Source organism: Sarcophilus harrisii, chromosome 2, assembly GCF_902635505.1.
Source record: "Sarcophilus harrisii chromosome 2, mSarHar1.11, whole genome shotgun sequence".
Classification (NCBI taxonomy): Eukaryota; Metazoa; Chordata; class Mammalia; order Dasyuromorphia; family Dasyuridae; genus Sarcophilus; species Sarcophilus harrisii.
This window is the reverse complement of record NC_045427.1, coordinates 202872712-202889926: the sequence shown is the minus strand read 5'-3', so window position 1 is coordinate 202889926 and position 17215 is coordinate 202872712. Positions and strand designations below refer to the sequence as shown.

General features: G+C 34.0%; 2 protein-coding genes across 6 annotated transcripts in view; one reads left to right on the top strand and one right to left on the bottom strand.

Annotated features, from left to right (window-relative positions):
* The window catches only part of FEZ2 (fasciculation and elongation protein zeta 2), a 46843-nt gene extending 39848 nt beyond the window's left edge, over window positions 1-6995 (top strand). For 2 of the 3 annotated variants that reach the window (XM_012539864.3, XM_023494619.2), the window contains 2 exons: window positions 2120-2185; window positions 4683-6995. In XM_012539864.3, coding sequence (XP_012395318.1) covers window positions 2120-2185; window positions 4683-4699 — 83 coding nt within the window. In that variant the 3' untranslated portion in view covers window positions 4700-6995. The other variant, XM_031951264.1, reaches the window with a different exon arrangement.
* A 1617-nt stretch (window positions 6996-8612) lies between these two features.
* The window catches only part of CRIM1 (cysteine rich transmembrane BMP regulator 1), a 223389-nt gene continuing 214786 nt past the window's right edge, over window positions 8613-17215 (bottom strand). For all 3 annotated transcript variants that reach the window (XM_031951261.1, XM_031951263.1, XM_031951262.1), the window contains 2 exons: window positions 13352-13539; window positions 8613-11300 (listed from right to left, as the gene is read on the bottom strand). In XM_031951261.1, coding sequence (XP_031807121.1) covers window positions 11124-11300; window positions 13352-13539 — 365 coding nt within the window. In that variant the 3' untranslated portion in view covers window positions 8613-11123. The remainder of the gene's footprint in view (window positions 11301-13351; window positions 13540-17215) is intronic.

Here is a 17215-nt window from a genome sequence, read left to right as displayed (position 1 = left end):
GTTCCATTCTCCTGTAATTTGCTTATGATATTGCACTGTATGTCTAAATCATGTATCCATTTTGGTGTTCTCTTGGTATGTGATGTAAAATGTTGGTCTATAGCTGGTTTCTGCCATACTGCTTTCCAAAACTGGAAATTTTTGTAAAATAGTTTTTGCCTAAAAAGCTTAAATTTTTGTTATTTGTCAAATGTTAGATTACTATAATTATACTAGATTTACTACAGTGTCTTGTGAACCTAATCTATTCCATAAAGGCATTATTTTAAAGTTATTTGGAGGGACTTTTTAAAGTGAGTTCCTAATTTTAATCTGCCATGTTGGCTCTACCTCTGAGAGTTTGGAATTCTTAGAAGTATTTTTTTTTCTTGAAAATTCACTATCTCAAGGTTGGAGTATGTATTCATGGCTATTATAGAGGGAATCCTGCTATAACTGCTTCAAATTTCTTGCTTTCAGCAAAGATAATGGATAAAAAGAAGACAGCTGTTTGTCGGGCCCATGCATGTTGAAAGCCAGTCATAATTAGGAATAGTTATCTTAGGTATATTCTTGAGCCACATAGAACTGACATTATTTTTTTCCTGTTAAAAGCTTTGTAAGGTGAATATGTGAGGAAAGAATTACATTAATGAACTGTGTACACTTATGGTCCAACCTTTCTGAAGAACAATCTGGAACTGGAACTATGCCCAAAGGGCTATCAGACAGCATATCCTTTGACTCAGCAATACTACTAGTCGATATATATCTCAAAGAGATGAAAGAAAAAAGGACCAAATAGTACAAAAATATTTATAGCATCCTTTTTTATGGTGGCAAAGAACTAGAAAGTGAGGGGAATGTCTAGCAGTTAGGGAATGGCTTAGCAAGTTTTGCAGTATGATTGTGATGGAATACTGTTGTATATTATTGTGCTGTAAGAAATGGTGAAGGTTTTAGAAAGTTTCAGAAAAAATCTGGGAAGATCTATATGAACTGATTCAGAGTGAAATGAAGAGAACCAGTAAACTGTGACAGCAATGTTGTAGTGATGAAACAATAAGCTTACTTTGATCAATACAGTAATCCAGGATAATTCTGAGAGACTCATGACAAAAAATGCTCTCTGCTTCTAGAGAGAGAACTGGTGAACTGATTGCAAATTTAATTATAATTTTCTCAATTATTTTTCTTACTTTTTTTTGACATGGCTATCACATAAATATGTTTTGGATGATGTCACTTGTATAATTGCTTACCTTAATGGGAGGGGCTAGAGTATGAGAGAGAATTGAGAACTCAAAATTTAAAAAGAAGAATGCTAAAATATGTGTGTGTGTGTGTGTGTGTGTATATATAAATACATACATATATGTGTAGATGTAAACACATACATATATACATATTTACATATATATGTATATATTTATATTATTATTATATTTATTTAACATCTGTTAGGGGTAAGATGTAAGATGTACTAGCCAGGATATAAAAACAAAATGAAAGGTAGTTTCTGTCCTCATGGGGCTTATATTCTAATTCAGTACAGGATGATGGGTCCTTTAAGATCTTAGAGCACAGACAATATTTCATTTTTAATTTTGAATCCTCAGTGCATATTATGGCACCAGACACATAGTAGAGGGTAAAAAATGATTATTGATTGATTTGGTCATTAAATATATATCTTATTATTTTGGTCCCCAAGAATCTGATTTCTTTTAAAAATAATGATGTGTGTAATTTCTAGCTTTCAGAATGCTTTGGAAAGCATATGCTGCAAAAATATAGAGATTTATCATTGGAAATCTATAGTTTTATAGAAGTAACATATTCTGCCTCCTTCCCCCTCCAGCCCCAATCTGGCTCTATTTTCCTTATTTTTCCTTTAAAATTGAGAATTAGAGAAAACAATTCTCAGGTTGTAAAATGTTCCTCTCTGAACAGACTTGTTTAACTAATGTTGTTCTGGGCTCTAACACAGTTATGTCTTTTTTCCTCGTTGTGTCTAACTCAAATGGAATGTGATTATGTTGCTTATTAACAAACTATGATTAAACTTATGATTAGTCTTTTTTTTTTTTTTTTGGTCTAATTGAAAATAATGTGTCTTTTTCTTCTTATCCATATGTAGTCCTTCATGCAATGAAGGAAGACAGTGACAAAGTTCCAAGTTTGTTAACAGACTACATTCTGAAAGGTGAGTACATATAATAGCATGTGTGCACTTGAATTTTTCTAGTAAGATAAGGCAATTTTGCCAATAGATTTTTTTAAAAAAGTTACTAATCTAGAATAATGGTTGGCTTTTATTATATTTATCAGTTATGTGCAGCTTGCAATACTAGTGCTATGGGTTATATTTTTCAATTATTATCTACTTCTTATATATTAAAGAGTCTGTGATAATTTTCAAAGTTGAATATTAAACAGAGATGTAATGTAAGCAGAGTGAAGGAGAAGAAAAAAAGGGAATGATTCCCTATCTGTGATATAAGAAGTAGGCTTCAGCAGTTGGTGAAGAGAGTAATCATATCATAAAGTAACCAAAATTGACCACCTATTAGACATAAAACAGAGGATAATGTATCAGTAATCTTTTTGGTAGAAGAGAATTCCAAAAAAAGATTCTTCAGTGATTGTTGAAAGGGATTAGGAGAAATCCAGAAACAGGCTGATATTGTAGAATCTGAGGTTTGAGGCATAAATATTGGCAACATGGTAGCAGAGATTCAGAATAGAGTGGAAGCCAGAGAGGATCATGTGAGAAGTTAATGAAAGTAATTTCATCTAGCTGAAAGGTAAGAAACTGAATTTCAAGGGATTACTGAAAAACTAATATTATACTATGTAAATCTAAAATACCTCTTGTAATTAAACTTGAAAATGTATTGGTTACTGAACTTAGTCAACAGATTTGTAAAGTATCACAAAATTCATGTTGTAATTTTTTGACATGAAAATTTAGGAACATTCCATTTGGGATGATAACTGTTTCTTTCCTGTTAACTCCATTTTTCACCAATAAAGTATCTTCTTGGCCAGGTTAAAAGATTGAACTTCTCTATTGGTCATTAGCTATCTCAGGAGGAAGGTTCTTGTCTGATATTCTGTCTCATATGTGTAAAGAAAGGGGAAATGTGATAAATGAGTCATATGGTAAATTTGACACAAGTGAATAAATCATAAATGTCTCTAGCAGGAAATTCATGTTCCTCTAAATTCACAGGTAGTAGATTAGCATGGTAGGAAAAAATAACTGATTCAACATGCTAATCCTATAATACTATCTTTTTCTGATGCAGGATTTTTAAAAATTCAGAATTATTTTTATACCTGACATCTTTGTTTGCTTTTGTGTTCTGCTAGCATTGGTATGAAAGCTGGATTTTTCTGAGGTTTGTGTCTTATTGATGTGATACAGGAATGAGAAGAGTATAAAGAACATGTCTTACATTCTAATTAAAGTAGTTCCATACTGCTATGAAGGATAATAGTAGAATGAGCTAATAAGTAAGTTTCTAAATTTTAACATTTGACTGAAAAGAAAGTTTTTTGATCAGAATAGTGCAGTGCGTTGGGGGAGGGGGGATGTAATAATTTTCAAAACTATTAGTACTTGAAAATGTAGTACTATAAATTTCACCTATACTGCATGGTTCAGTGAAACCATTTCTCAATTTTTTGCATCCTTCCTGCTCAAGTGACTGGCTTCTACCTCTTATCCTATATTTTCTTAATCACTGCAATTGCCTTTGATAAGATGTTTGTGCATGTATATTGGTTTTGCATTTGCTCTCTGCAAGGACTGGGTGGAAAAAGAAGCTACAAGCTACTTGACTACAAGTAATTATATAGTCAAGCAAAAATAAGGAAAAGAAATAAAGAATACTGTAAAGGTTGTACAGTGGAGGTGGGGGTGGGTGGATTGGTTTGAGATGATTAAGCGGTACTTTTCCACTCATAATATTTACCCCTGCTTCAATGTTTGCCTCCATGAGGACCAGTTGGGGAGTACTTTGCCAGCTGGGATAGGGAAAATGAGGAGGGGAGCTCTTCTTCTTCATTGGTTTGTTCTTAGATTGTTAAATGGTATTGATAAATGTAGCTTGTGAAGCTAAACACTCATCTAGTCTTAAAGTAAAGCTGAGAGTGAAAGAAGATTCCAATGAGGATATGAAGGTGCCTCAGTTAGTTGTGCAGGTGACCTGGAGGGAGGAATAGAAAAAGCATGGGCCAGTTAAGCGGTTCTTCCCCACCTCTGCTTACTTGTTCCCATGGTCGGTTCTGTCATCCAAGAGGGCCGAAGGCAGGAAGGTCAGGAGGGATGGCTGCTGCCATATTATTCCTTTACGGGAGAAATGTTGGCAGAAATATTGCATCCTTCTTTTACTACATACTACTAGTACATACTACACGTCCTTTGCTTTTTTGATATGCTTTGCAGTATAAGGTTGAAATTATAGTCGCTTCCTTCTAATGGTGACAAATGAGACATGGCCTTTAGGTTACTCATTTCTGGAAAAGTCTGATTAATGTGTTTTGATGTAACTTTTCAACGTGGGATATAGCCCTATGAAATTGTTTCACTTTGCTCTGTAGATTGGAGGAGTGATCATTTTAGTTGTAAGAATAGAACCCAATATTTCTGTATTCTTATATCTACTTAGTTATATTCTTTATTTTTATTTTTTCAGTTCTGTGCCCTACATAGAGGAGCAAGCAGTTCACCTTCCTTGGACAACAAGCTAAATATACTGTTAGCATTATCTCACAACCTTGCCTGTATTTACCTCCCAGCGATGGAAACTGAAGCACTCGAGCACATGATGATAAACTTCAGTATTAATAGGCAATGGCTCCACTCATACCTTGTTTTGAACCAAGAAAAATTTTGAATCATGACCATTATTTTCATTTTTGTTAATCTATTAACAGTCATAAACTATCCCTTTGCCTTGAGGAAGGCAGAATAACATTAATTGTGCAGTTCCCATTTGTATATTAAGACTGAGTTTTTATTGGTTTCTAGACATTAACTGCACTGAAAAATCAAGCCTCAAGTGTTGAGAAATATAATCTGTGTTCTCCAGTGATAGCACGAACACTGATTTTTTTTAAATAAGAAAATTAGAATATTAGCTACCAGTATTGTATATAGATTGAATCTTACAGAGCTTGCATTGCTTTTAAGGAACTAAAAGCAGGCTTTGCTTTCCTTTTAGTTACTATTGGTGAATGCAAATAATCATCATGCTATTGAAGATAATTGTATAGTTTGCTATTTGTTTTTAACCAGTGGTTTATTTTTAATATTTAATAGCCATTCACTTCCAATATCACTTTTAAATATTTTATTCCATGTAATTCTATTTGAATTGTTTGGAAATGCACTTTAAGAGGAGTTCTTATCCTTTGTGGTGCTGGAGAAATGCTATACTACAGTATTGTCCTTGTCTCTTCCAGTGTAGTATGGTGGTATTTATAGTCATATTTTCTTAAAGCATTAATTCTACTCATGGAATTATCATGGATAATTCAGACAACATGTTTGCCAGTCTGATCAAGCCAATGTCATGTAATAAATGTTTAAAAAATCAGTTATCATAAAATATCTTCAAATGTCTTATTCTGAAATTTTAAATTCAGGCTTCCTGAAGAGATTTCCTTTAATGTTTCAGTAACTTATTTTTACTAATTTACCCTGTAGAATTTAGAGCTTTAACCTGAAGAATTCCACACAACAAGAAAGTTAAGAGACCATAGCAACTTCAAGAGAGCTGTCATAGAAATCTTCCTCATTTCTTAGGATTACATACAATACTTTTATGTGTACATGACACCATGTTATAGGTATGGCATTTTCATGTTTATGATAGCATATATTGATACCTGATAGAGTTGATTCTGGATTGCTCATCCTGTTTTAGTGGTTTGGATATTAGAGGTCACTTTATATTGAATTTCATTCATTCAACCAGCATATATTAAGTGCCTAGTATGTATTAGGCACTGTGTTAGGAACTTGAGATTTAAAAACAGACATAAAACAGCTATGCTCTGAAGAAATTTTTGTTCCCTGGAGGACATGAACACAAGAAAGCTGCAGAATAGATACAAAATAGTTTTGCTTGGAAGGAAGGCATTAACAAATTCTGAAGTTTAAAGGAAGGTAAGGATCCTGTGAGGGGCAGTAAGAAAGGGGTATATATAAGCATAGGAGATATCTTATTATTATGTTATGAGATAACATCTCATAATTAATGAGTTACATCTATGGGGCAGAATAAGTATATCAGTTTGGACTGTAAAATGTGTGAGGGAGCATAATATAAAAGTAATTCTGGAAAGGTAGGGTTGGAGCCAGATTGTAAAAATTTAAGAGTTGAACTTAGGGTAGGCAAGAGGGAGCCGTTGGAGCTTTTTGGAGTGACAAGGTCCTGGCCGTTAAATATATCAATCTGGCAGTTTTCTAGAGGATAAGTCAAAGAAGGAAGAGACTACTGGCAAGAGTTAGGTTAAAGGAAGTGAAAATATGAACTGTGATGCTGGCCATGTGAATGAATATAAGGGAATAGATATTAAAGACGGAAATCTGCAAATGAAAACACTTTGATTGATTGATTTGATTTGATTCAATCAAAACAATTGATTGAAAATGAGGGGTGAGAGAAAAGCAAGAGTCAGGGATAGCTTCCAAGTTGTGAAGATGTGTGACTGAAAGGTTTTTAATATACTAATGAAGTTGGGAAGAGGAAAGAATTTTTTTAAAGTGATTTTAAGTATTTAAATATTAAATTTTAAAGTAGGCATTAAAATTTTTGGAAGATTTTAAGTATTTTGGATATATTAAATTAGAATGCTATGGGCATACAATTTGGAAATATATCCAATAGTTGGCCATGTTGGTTTAGAATTCAGGAGACAGGTCACAATTGGACATATAAATCTGGGAGTTTTCTGAATAAAGATGATAGTTGAGCTTATTGGAGTTGATAAAATTACCGAGGGAGTGGAGAGAAAAAAGGCCTCTATGTAGGGATGGGATAGGCACATAAGCCAGTGAAGTAGAGTGAAAAGGATGACTTTCTTTTTGATCTATAGTCATGCTTTCACCAACTTAATCAAATTAATTGGGCAGCACAATATAATCAAAATCTCTCAATTCTACTTTAAAAGAAATGCAGTTTAATAATACCTAGAGCAGGAGCACGCACTAGTCCTGAAGTCAGGAGGAACTGAGTTCCAATCTGGCCACTTCCTAGCTGTGTGTGACCCTGGGCAAGTCACTTAATCCAACTGCCTCAGAGAGAGAGGGAGTAGGGAGGAAGAAAGGAAAGAAGGAAGGAGGGAAGCAAAAAATGAAAGGGAGATCAGTCAAATCCTTCTTCTTTCATCAGTCTAATTACTTCAAAAACCAAGAACTTGTGCTTGTCCCTAAGAACTTGTACTCATTGTTTTCTTGGTCTAGGTTTTCCTTCCTTTTCTTCTGTTTGGTTCTAAGGGGCAGGTATGGAAGCCATAGATGGATTTTAAAAAGGAATACAGTTAGGCTTGTGGTAAGAAGAAATACCTTCCTGACAGAGCTATCCATCAGTGGAATGGATTCCCTTGGGAGAGAGCATATTCTCTCTCACTAGAAGTATTTAAGAAAATGCTACATGACTGCTTTTTGAGCATTTTAAAAGAAGTGTGATTGCTCAGACACAAGTTGGATTAGATGGTGTTTGAGGTTCCTTCCAATTTTCAAGTTCTGCTGATTCTGTGCCCTTAAACTACCATTTCTAAATGGGTGCTTTTAAAGTGATAAAAATTAACAATATGCTCTTTTAAGTGGACTAAACTCACCTTATTTATCTTCATAGAAAACTTGATTGAGGTTCAACTGAAGTTTTTAACATTCCAAATTAGTGAAGCCTTAATTAGAAGTCAAAAACTTGAATTTTGGAAGTCAACAGCTATTCTTTTTTCTAAAGGTGAAATGTTTGTCTGTGGTTATATTGATGCACAAAGTGATCTGAAATGTTTCCTGCCCACATGGCCACACATGATCCCATTATGGATTAATTTTCAGAGAGACTTCATGGATACTGTAGATCATTAAAGTGAAGGATTTCTTAGCATAAAACTTCCTGTCCACTTATACTGTTTCTTATCATGAGCCTATAGAATCTGAGTTTATGATTGTTAAAATGTTTATATTAAATACTGGATGTATCCTACTTACTGACCAAATACTAGATCAGCAGACTGTAGTATTCCATGAGGACAGTATTTTTTTGTAGGAACAGGTACCTCAAGGGTTGTAATTTTAGCCCAATTTTCCCTACCATTTGTAGGGGAACCCAGTTATACAGTTTTATTTGGCAAAAGCATGAATTCTGGGAGAAAAGATTTTTGGAGGGGGGGAATGTGAAGGGTGTGCAAGGGAGTCTTTTATCCCAATAATTTCACAGCATAGACTGCATTTAAATAGAATGAGAAATAACTCTTACCAATAGATGGTGTATTCTATTGAAAACCATAGAGCATCTTTTAGATTCAAAATGTTTATTTGCTGTTAGGAACCAAATCACAAAGAACCACCTTACAGTTTTGCTTTTTGAAGAAAAGGAAACAAACTGTAGAACTGCAGTGCACTCCAAGTGCCACATATCTATTTTATTTTTCAGGAAATCTTATTTGTATTTCTTTTTTTACAAGAGCACAACAGGAACCAAAAAGTAAAAGAGTAATGATACAGCACTCAGGATAAATCATATCTTTAAAAATAATAATAACAAAATTTACACCATGTCCTATATCCTGTTAGTATTTTCAGAATATGACCGTGATTGTAAAACAAAAGCAAGCATTTACAATTTTTGGATAAAATTTTTTTTAAATGCCAGGAATGGATTAATTGTCAACAAAATTTGTAGTAATTAGGCAGATGTAAATCTGTTTCTGTAATATCATATTTCTAACAAATTTTGTTTTGGAAACAGAAAAAAATATTGCCCCTTGATAATAAATCTTTTTTTCTTTGATGCAAACAGCTAGAACACCTTTTTGATATTCTAAAACAAAAAATGGTTATTCTTCAGATTAATAAATTAGGTCATTATAATAATAAATTAATTATTTGTTTTAAAGTTCAGCAACCTCTGTTCAAGTATTTACAACAATACTTGAAAGTTCCTTTACAAAACAGAACACATTTTCTTTTCACATTAAGCATACTGGGTATCTGTGTCTTTCACAATAAGCATTTGTAAAAGAAAAGTCAATGCACAAATGGGTAATTAATATAAAAGTGCTAAGAGCTGTTTGAAAAATTAACACTATAGTATACAGTCAGAGTTATAATTGAGGCAAACTACAACAAACTTCCAGCTTACTGTGGACAATATTCCAGTAGTTGTTTCAAACAATTGTTTGAAGAAAAAAAATCCAGGAGCTGATTAGTGCTGCATGTAAATTGCCATCAGTGTCTCTAGCCAATGAGTACAATGAAAACCAATACCAAAGGAGGAAAAAAAGTGAAAGAACACCCTTCTCCATAGCAAGAGCATTGATGACTGACTGCTAAAAATGTGTGCACATGCATACTTTCTTGTGTGCACAAACACACTTACATGTGTGAATGTGTGTGTATATATATATATATATATATATATATATATATATATATATATATTTACACACAAGCACACACACCCTCCTCACTTTCAAATTAAACTGTAGTTAGAGTGAGATCTTTTCTTTGTTTTTTTAAAAGTTTATAAGTGATTAAAAGCATTGGTATGGAATGCCTATTTAATCTATCTTTGCTCTGGTTAAAATCTCATAAAAATACATTCAACAGGAAAACATAAATTGTATGTGTATAAATATATATGTATATATATATAAATATACACATGCACACAAATACTCTTGTTTTTTTTGAAGCTTAAGATATTTACATAAATATTCCTATAATTGCTAAAGTTTAAAGAGGCATAATTTTTTTTTTCTGAGCTTCAACAAAGGTGCTTGAATAATATACAATTAAAATTAAGCTGCTTCCTAGCATGGAAGTAGTTTCTATTTTGTAGAACCAGTAAATAATAAGGAAAAATCCTAAAACAGTCTTTTTTTCCTTAAAAAAAAACACAACAAAAACAAAAAACAAAAACCAACACAAAACAACCTGTTTCCTTTTAAGCTAGAGCTTCAACAAAAACTAACCTTTTTTTATATTTTGAAACTATGAACAACCAACACAACAGAACAGAACAAAGCAACAACAAACAAATGGACAAGCCCCTGGAAATGCCTTGGCGTTCTTTGCCCTTTCCTTCCTTCTAGACTGTCATAAGAAAAGCTCCAGTGCTCATATCAAGAAATGACTTTAGTCTCATTCATTTGCTAACTCTGCCAGTAACTGGCTGATTGGCTTGGAAGAAGACAATAAAAGCAGCACAAGGAATAACTGTACACATCCTTAATAACCCGCATCTGAGAGATCTTGCTAACCCATCTCCCTGGCTTTCTCACTGCCTACTGCACATTCTGATTGTATTAGAAGAACCTGTGGCTACAGGACACCCAGGGTGGTGGCTGTTAAAGGCTTTTGTCTCCGAGTGTCGTCGTTCTGAAGTGGTTACAGCAGCTGAATCGTGAGACCCTTTTTCTCATCTTTCACTTAGGCTAGGCTTTGTTGCAACCAATTTGTAGCTTTAAGAACAATGAGAAAAAACAATCCTCCCGATGCTCGGCCATTTGACTGGTTTTATTTTTACCGGGTTTCTCCCCAAGCCAAGCTGACCAATCTGTCTTCCCAACACAACCCTCCCACCCACTTCCCCAACTCAATGCTCCCACCCCCCTCCCCCAATATTTCTACAGCTATATTACAAGCAAATATATCTTAGCAACTTTTGAAAACTTTGGTTCTAAGAAAACACTTGGTCAGTTATCATGAGGAAAAGTGGGAATGCTTGTTCTGGCACCTCGCTGTAGACAAAGCCCATCCCGGGAAGGTCTTAGAGCTGTACATGAAGTCACAAATCCAATACAACCCACTAAGCAAGTGCACAAATTCTAAGTTATAGCAGATTTAGTCTTTTTCTGTCTTTTTTTTTTTTTTTAAACCTCACCGAGGGTATAGTTCTTCACACTGTCTGATAGAAATTATCTGCCTGAAGGTTGTTCTGTTTTTGCATGCTGTAGAAGCCACTAAATCTTGCATCTGGGTCAGCAATTCTTAGCATTCTCTGAGAACTATCCACCTGAACCATGGTTCCTTTCTTGCAGTCCACATACACCAGCTGATTGTTTAGGGAAGAAGGCTAAAAAGAGAGAAAGAAAAATAAATGAAATTAGTTAATCCCCTAGCCAGTCTACAACCTACAAAATTAGTATCATCTGTCAGTCTCCAAATAAAGCAGTATAATAATACTTTGACCCAGCCAAAAGGATGAGATGGTACACCATTCTCTTCCTGGTGGTGTCACACTTTAAGGACAGATTAAAACATGTTTAGGGGAAGACTAGGATGATAGAGGCTTGGACAGCATATGATGACGGAATCTGAGGTATTTAGCTCTATCCAAGGTCACTAACAATCTCTTGATTGCCAAATCAAATGGTCTTTTGTCAATTGTCACTTTTCTTTACACTGCCAATGACCCTTTCCTTCTCAATACTCTTCTTTCTCAGTGTTCACATTGTTCTTCCTACCTATCTCAGTGTTCCTCTGAAAAGGTGATTCTCAAATATCCTTACCCCTTCCAGACTCATATTTTGAAGTGTATATTGTGCATCTTGAACTGGATGTTCAGTAAACTTCTTATACTCAGCATGTCTAAACTAAAGTCATTATCATTCCCCCTAAAAATATTCCCCCTCCTCTTCCCTATTATTTTTGAGGGCACCGCCGTCCTCCCTGTCCCCCAGGCTTGCAACTTAAGTGTTATTTTGGACTCCTTTTTCTTCAGGAAATAACCAATGTCTGAAAATAATAAAGAAGCTCTTAAACAAAACAAAACAAAACTAGAATTCTCTAGAAATGTAGAGTCCACTCTTGAACCACCCTTGATTTATGGGCTTTGGCCTTATCTTACCAGAAACAGTACTTCACTTCCTGACCACTGGTGCCAAGAAGAAAGGCAAATGAAGTATCTAATTATTGTCAAATCCTCTTTCCAATTTACCTAATGCAAATTAACTTATGTCATCATACATGTGTATGTCTCTTGTGCTTTCCAGCACTTCTTTATGTGTTGTGTTCCTCTATTAAAATTTAATCTGTTTTAGGATAGGAATTGTCTTGCTTGGTAGTAACTTTATCCCCCAGGCCTTATCACAATGGCTGGTTCATAGTGCTTAATAAATATTCTATCAATCCAATTTTGGAACTATACATTCAAATATAGTCTGGATGACAACTGCTTTGGGCTGATATAGAAGCTATTCCTGATTTGGGTGGCAAGTTGGATTAGCTGATGTTTTCAGCTTTGAGATAATATGCTACCTGGAATCCAGCTATAGAGAACATTTTGCTTGGTGACAGGTGACAACCTTCTATTCTGTCCACAGCAGGCATAATCAAAATGCCTCTGTGAAGGTTGAGCAGCTTGATAATGTCTGCCCTCTCAATCAATAGTGGAAGATTAATATTCAACCTTCATTTGGTGATATTCACTCTTTTTCCTACTCCATGTTATTTTCCCACTATTTCAAGAGCCAATAAAGGGAATGCACTGAACTCCGAGTCAGAAAGGTGAAGTTTCAGGCCTGCCTATGCTAACTGTATGATTTTGGTAAGTCACTCTATGCCTCTGGGTCTGTTTCCTCATTTGTAAAGTGGAGATATCATTTGTACCACTTATTTCACAGCACTCCTGTGAGACTCAAATCAGATTACTTATGTAAGGCTCTTTGCAAATTATAAAGCTATAGTAATATGTCAGCCATTGATATTATTCACTTTTCATTGTCCTTTTTTCTTTTTCACCACTTTTTTTTCCTCAGCCATCTTATACACTTTTGTCCCCTTTTCTGGATATTTTCATTCTTACTCAGTTTCACTCTTGCCTCACCCATGATAATCAAGTCATATTTAGCTTTCCATAATAGTTATAATCTGTGTCTTATGAATAAGGCAATATCAGTTGATTCTTTGAAAACCTTAAGGTCAGTTGAAGAGATTGGATATTTAAAAGGTCAGAGTTCATTAAATTAATGGAAGATTAGGAACATTTTCATCAATAACATGGAACTAGCAGTATGAAATTACTAGCTATCTGATATTTATAGTTCCATTAAATAATTCTAACGTATAAAATTTGAATGTTTTCCTAATTTCATAACTCAAAATAATAAAAATTCAATGTTCTACCTTAGTTGGTGTTCGATACCAACAGAGCACTGGTATCCATTGTTTCTTCTGATTTAGAAATAGGAATACTCCTATAAGACCCAGGACTCCCATTATTCCTACAACCCAGGCAAAGGATGCAAGAGAAGTATCTTCACTTAGATGTGGCCCATTACCATCTCTGTACTCCACCTGAAGGTGACCCATGTCTGAAAAAAAAAAAGATACATGAGTTAGCTAAATCCCAATCCAGTTTTGGAGGGCTATCTAACTTTCATTATAAACAACTTTCATGGAATAATGATTTCAATATTAAAAGGAAACACCCATTCAGTCCACATCATCTATGAAAGCATATCTGAAGACTTCTGAAATCATCTATACTACTACTGCTTAGCTATTTGGAAGTTTTTTTTTTTCCAGATATAAAGATTAAATTTGCTTTTCAGAAACTTCTATTCTACCCATTCCTGCTCATTCTTTTTACTTATGCCCTCTAGTGCCAAAACAAGTCTAATTACTATATGACACACAAAAGTTTTTTAAGTACATGGATTCAGTTCTCATGCACCCCGAGTCTATTCTTCAGGTTAAACATCCTCACTTTCTTCAGCTCATTGCCACAAATTCAAGGCTCCCCAACTTTAATTACTCTCTAGTTCATCGATGTTTTTTTCCAAAGTCTGGTATCCAGAACTAAACACAATATTCCAGATGTGTTCTGATAGGACAATTACAGTGGGAATCTCATCTCCTTATTTCTAAAAGCTATTTCTTAACGTAGCCTAAGCTTTTTTTGGTTGTCATACCATTTGATTCATTAAATCCTCTGATCCCCTCCCCCCAGATAAATGAACATATAATAATACTTCCTCTAATACTGTACTTGTGAAGTGAATTTCTTGAATTGAAATCTAAATTATTACTACTTTTAATTTAACCTTCTTAATTATTTTTTCAAGTCTGTCAAGATCATTTCAGATCCTGACATTAGCATTCAGTATGTTTTCTATTCATCCTAACTTTATACCATTTACAGATTTCAGAAGGAAATTGCTAGTGCATTTATTGAAGACAAATAAAAATGTTAAAAAGCAAAAGGTTGAACACAGATCCTTTATGGCCTTCTTTCTGATTCAGATGGATCCTTTATAGTATGATTAAGTAACAACTTCCATATCCATTTAATTGTACTATTTCCTAGCTCATCTCTTTTTTCTGCAAGAACGGCAAGAGATACTTTTATCAAAAAAACTTTATTAAGTCTAGGTAAATGGTTTTTGCAGCATTCCCCACTTCTCCTCATTTAATAAACCTCTCAAAAAAGGAAATGAAATTATTTTGTCACAACATGGTCTTGATGAAGCCAGTCTGGCTTTTTGTAATCATATCTTTTCCTAAAGATGTTCATTAATCAATTCTTTCATTTTGCAGTATAGAATTTTCTGAGGAACTGAAGTCAAGATCACTGGCCTTTAGTCTGAAAATTACATTCTCTTCTCTTTTTTTGGAGACTAAAACATTTCCCCCCCTTTCAAATTTGTGATTTTTTCATATGTCACTGATTGTCAGTAGTTCAGCAATAACACCTGTCAATTCTTTCAAGCTCTGAGGATGCAGTTTATCTGCGTCATTTATCAAGGTCAAATAAGTATTCTCATACAATTTCTTTACTTGAGAATCAATTCCTTATTACACATTTTTGTTCTGGCTCTCCAGTTCAAAAGATGGACTCCAAGACAGAGAAAACAAAATCATAAGAATAAGTTAGGCAACTTTGTCTTCCCTCCACTGTCAGGGTGTCACAATTTTATAGCAGAAGTCCTTTTCCTTTTTTAATCATCCTCTTTTCTTCAATATGGTTTAATAAAACCAAAACACTTTTTGTTATCTTTGACTTTTCTTGCCAGGCTCCTGGTTCATCTTGAGTTTTGGCTGTCCTGACAGTGTTCTTATAGGATCATGCCATTATTTATAATCATCCTATTATCAGCTCTTGAGTATATTTTATATTGTGCTATCAACATGATATATTAAAAAACAAACTAAGTTGGTGACCTCCTTTGTGTGTGCACATCAGTCTCTTTGGACAACAATCCATTGTTTTCCTTTGCATCTTCAGAATTTCATTCTTTACAGTTTCCATCCTTTTTTGGCAAAATCTTTTTATCTGTAGATTTTTGGTCCATGGGATAATATTTATCCTTCCCCTGGATCCTCTGACATTAGATTGTCTGAAAAACAAGAATCTATATCCTATGGTCAGCGTTCTTCTCATTATTACAAACTCTAGGAGGGAGTGGTCATTTCCCAACAATATTTCCCTCAGTTTTAGCTGACCAGTTTTCTTTTTTTAAAATCAGAATCAGATCCAGAATGAAATTCACTCAATTTTTGAAGGATGGAGTTAAGACAGGAAGTTATTCGCAGCTCCTTGAGAGGTATAGTAAGTTTTAGATAACTGAAGTCCCTCATCACCATCAATCAAAAGCATTTATTAAGCATGTGAAAGGAACTGTGGCTGCAAAGATAAAAATCATGGTGTCCCATTCCTTAGGTAGCTAACCATCTATGTATGTTTTTGTTTAAATAATAATTACAAAGTCAATTTGGGGAGGAAGGATGGTACTTGATCTGAATATTGAAAGGAAATCAAGGATCCTAAGACATAGAAATAAGGAGAGTGTTTTCTAAACATGGGGGTTATCCATTTTAGGTGTAAGAAACAATAAGAAGTTTGATCATTACTATATTATGTCTACTTCCTGAACTTCCCTTATCTACCTACTCTTTCTGTACAGATGATCTGTAGTATGTGCTGATGTTTAGATGACTTCTGTTTCTCCCAAAATTCATTCTATAATGCTTCCCCCTTCTTGGTCCTAGATTTCGTCACCTACGGATACTTTTTTTTTTTTTTTAAACATACAATACTATCATCTTTCTTTTGAATTAATTATACCAGACCCACATGCTAGTCATGAATATTGTCTCACTTGACCTTAGTGATATCTAATAAGGTCTAATTTGCCTTTTTTTGGTTAAAGCTTCTAAATTATTTTTCTTGTTGCCTAAACTTTTTGCATTTAAGATTATGGCTGAAACTTTTCTTTGCACTCCCCAAGTGTCTCAATAGTTATTATTTCTGCATTGTAGCTTCTCTAATTTTGGATATGTAGATTGTTTTCTCCTTTTCCCAAACTTTTTAGTTTGAAGTTGTCTTGATTATGTTTGTAAGACACCTGACAAATATATTCTTATTAATCTCTGTGACTGCTCATCTACCATTCTTGTACTTTCAATCTATGGTCCAGAAATTTAAATTTTCATTCTCAGATACTATCTTTTTGACTAGATATTCATCACCAGTCAACTTTTCTCTTTCACCATCATTGTCTTTAAAAATCATGGTGCTATGAGACCTATAGTCTCAGTTTCTTTAGATTTTTCTCAGATTTCATTACCTCTTGCAATGTATTTAGTTTTTTTGGGAATATAAATTGTACCCGAGTTAATCATCCTAAGTAGTCAGCAAGTTATCTATTTTAAACAGTCTTGGAAAGTTCTCTATTATGTCTTTGATATATGCCTCAGGGAAGACAACTGGGCTTTAGTTCTCATTTTAGTTCTTAATTATGAAAACAGTGTGCTATCAACATGATTAAAATCTAACTTTCTATTTAAGAGATCAAGTGAATCCTTTTGGGTAAGATCCTAAATTCTGAGGGAGGTGAGTATTAAAAAAAAGATGGAATGAACATTGGGCAAGTAAATGATGGTTCCAATTTGGCAAAGAAAATAAAAAAATTTTGAGCTAGAAAAAACTTCATAAATTATATAGTACAATATCTTTTTTTTTTTCCAGAAAAGGGAAATGACTTGTGC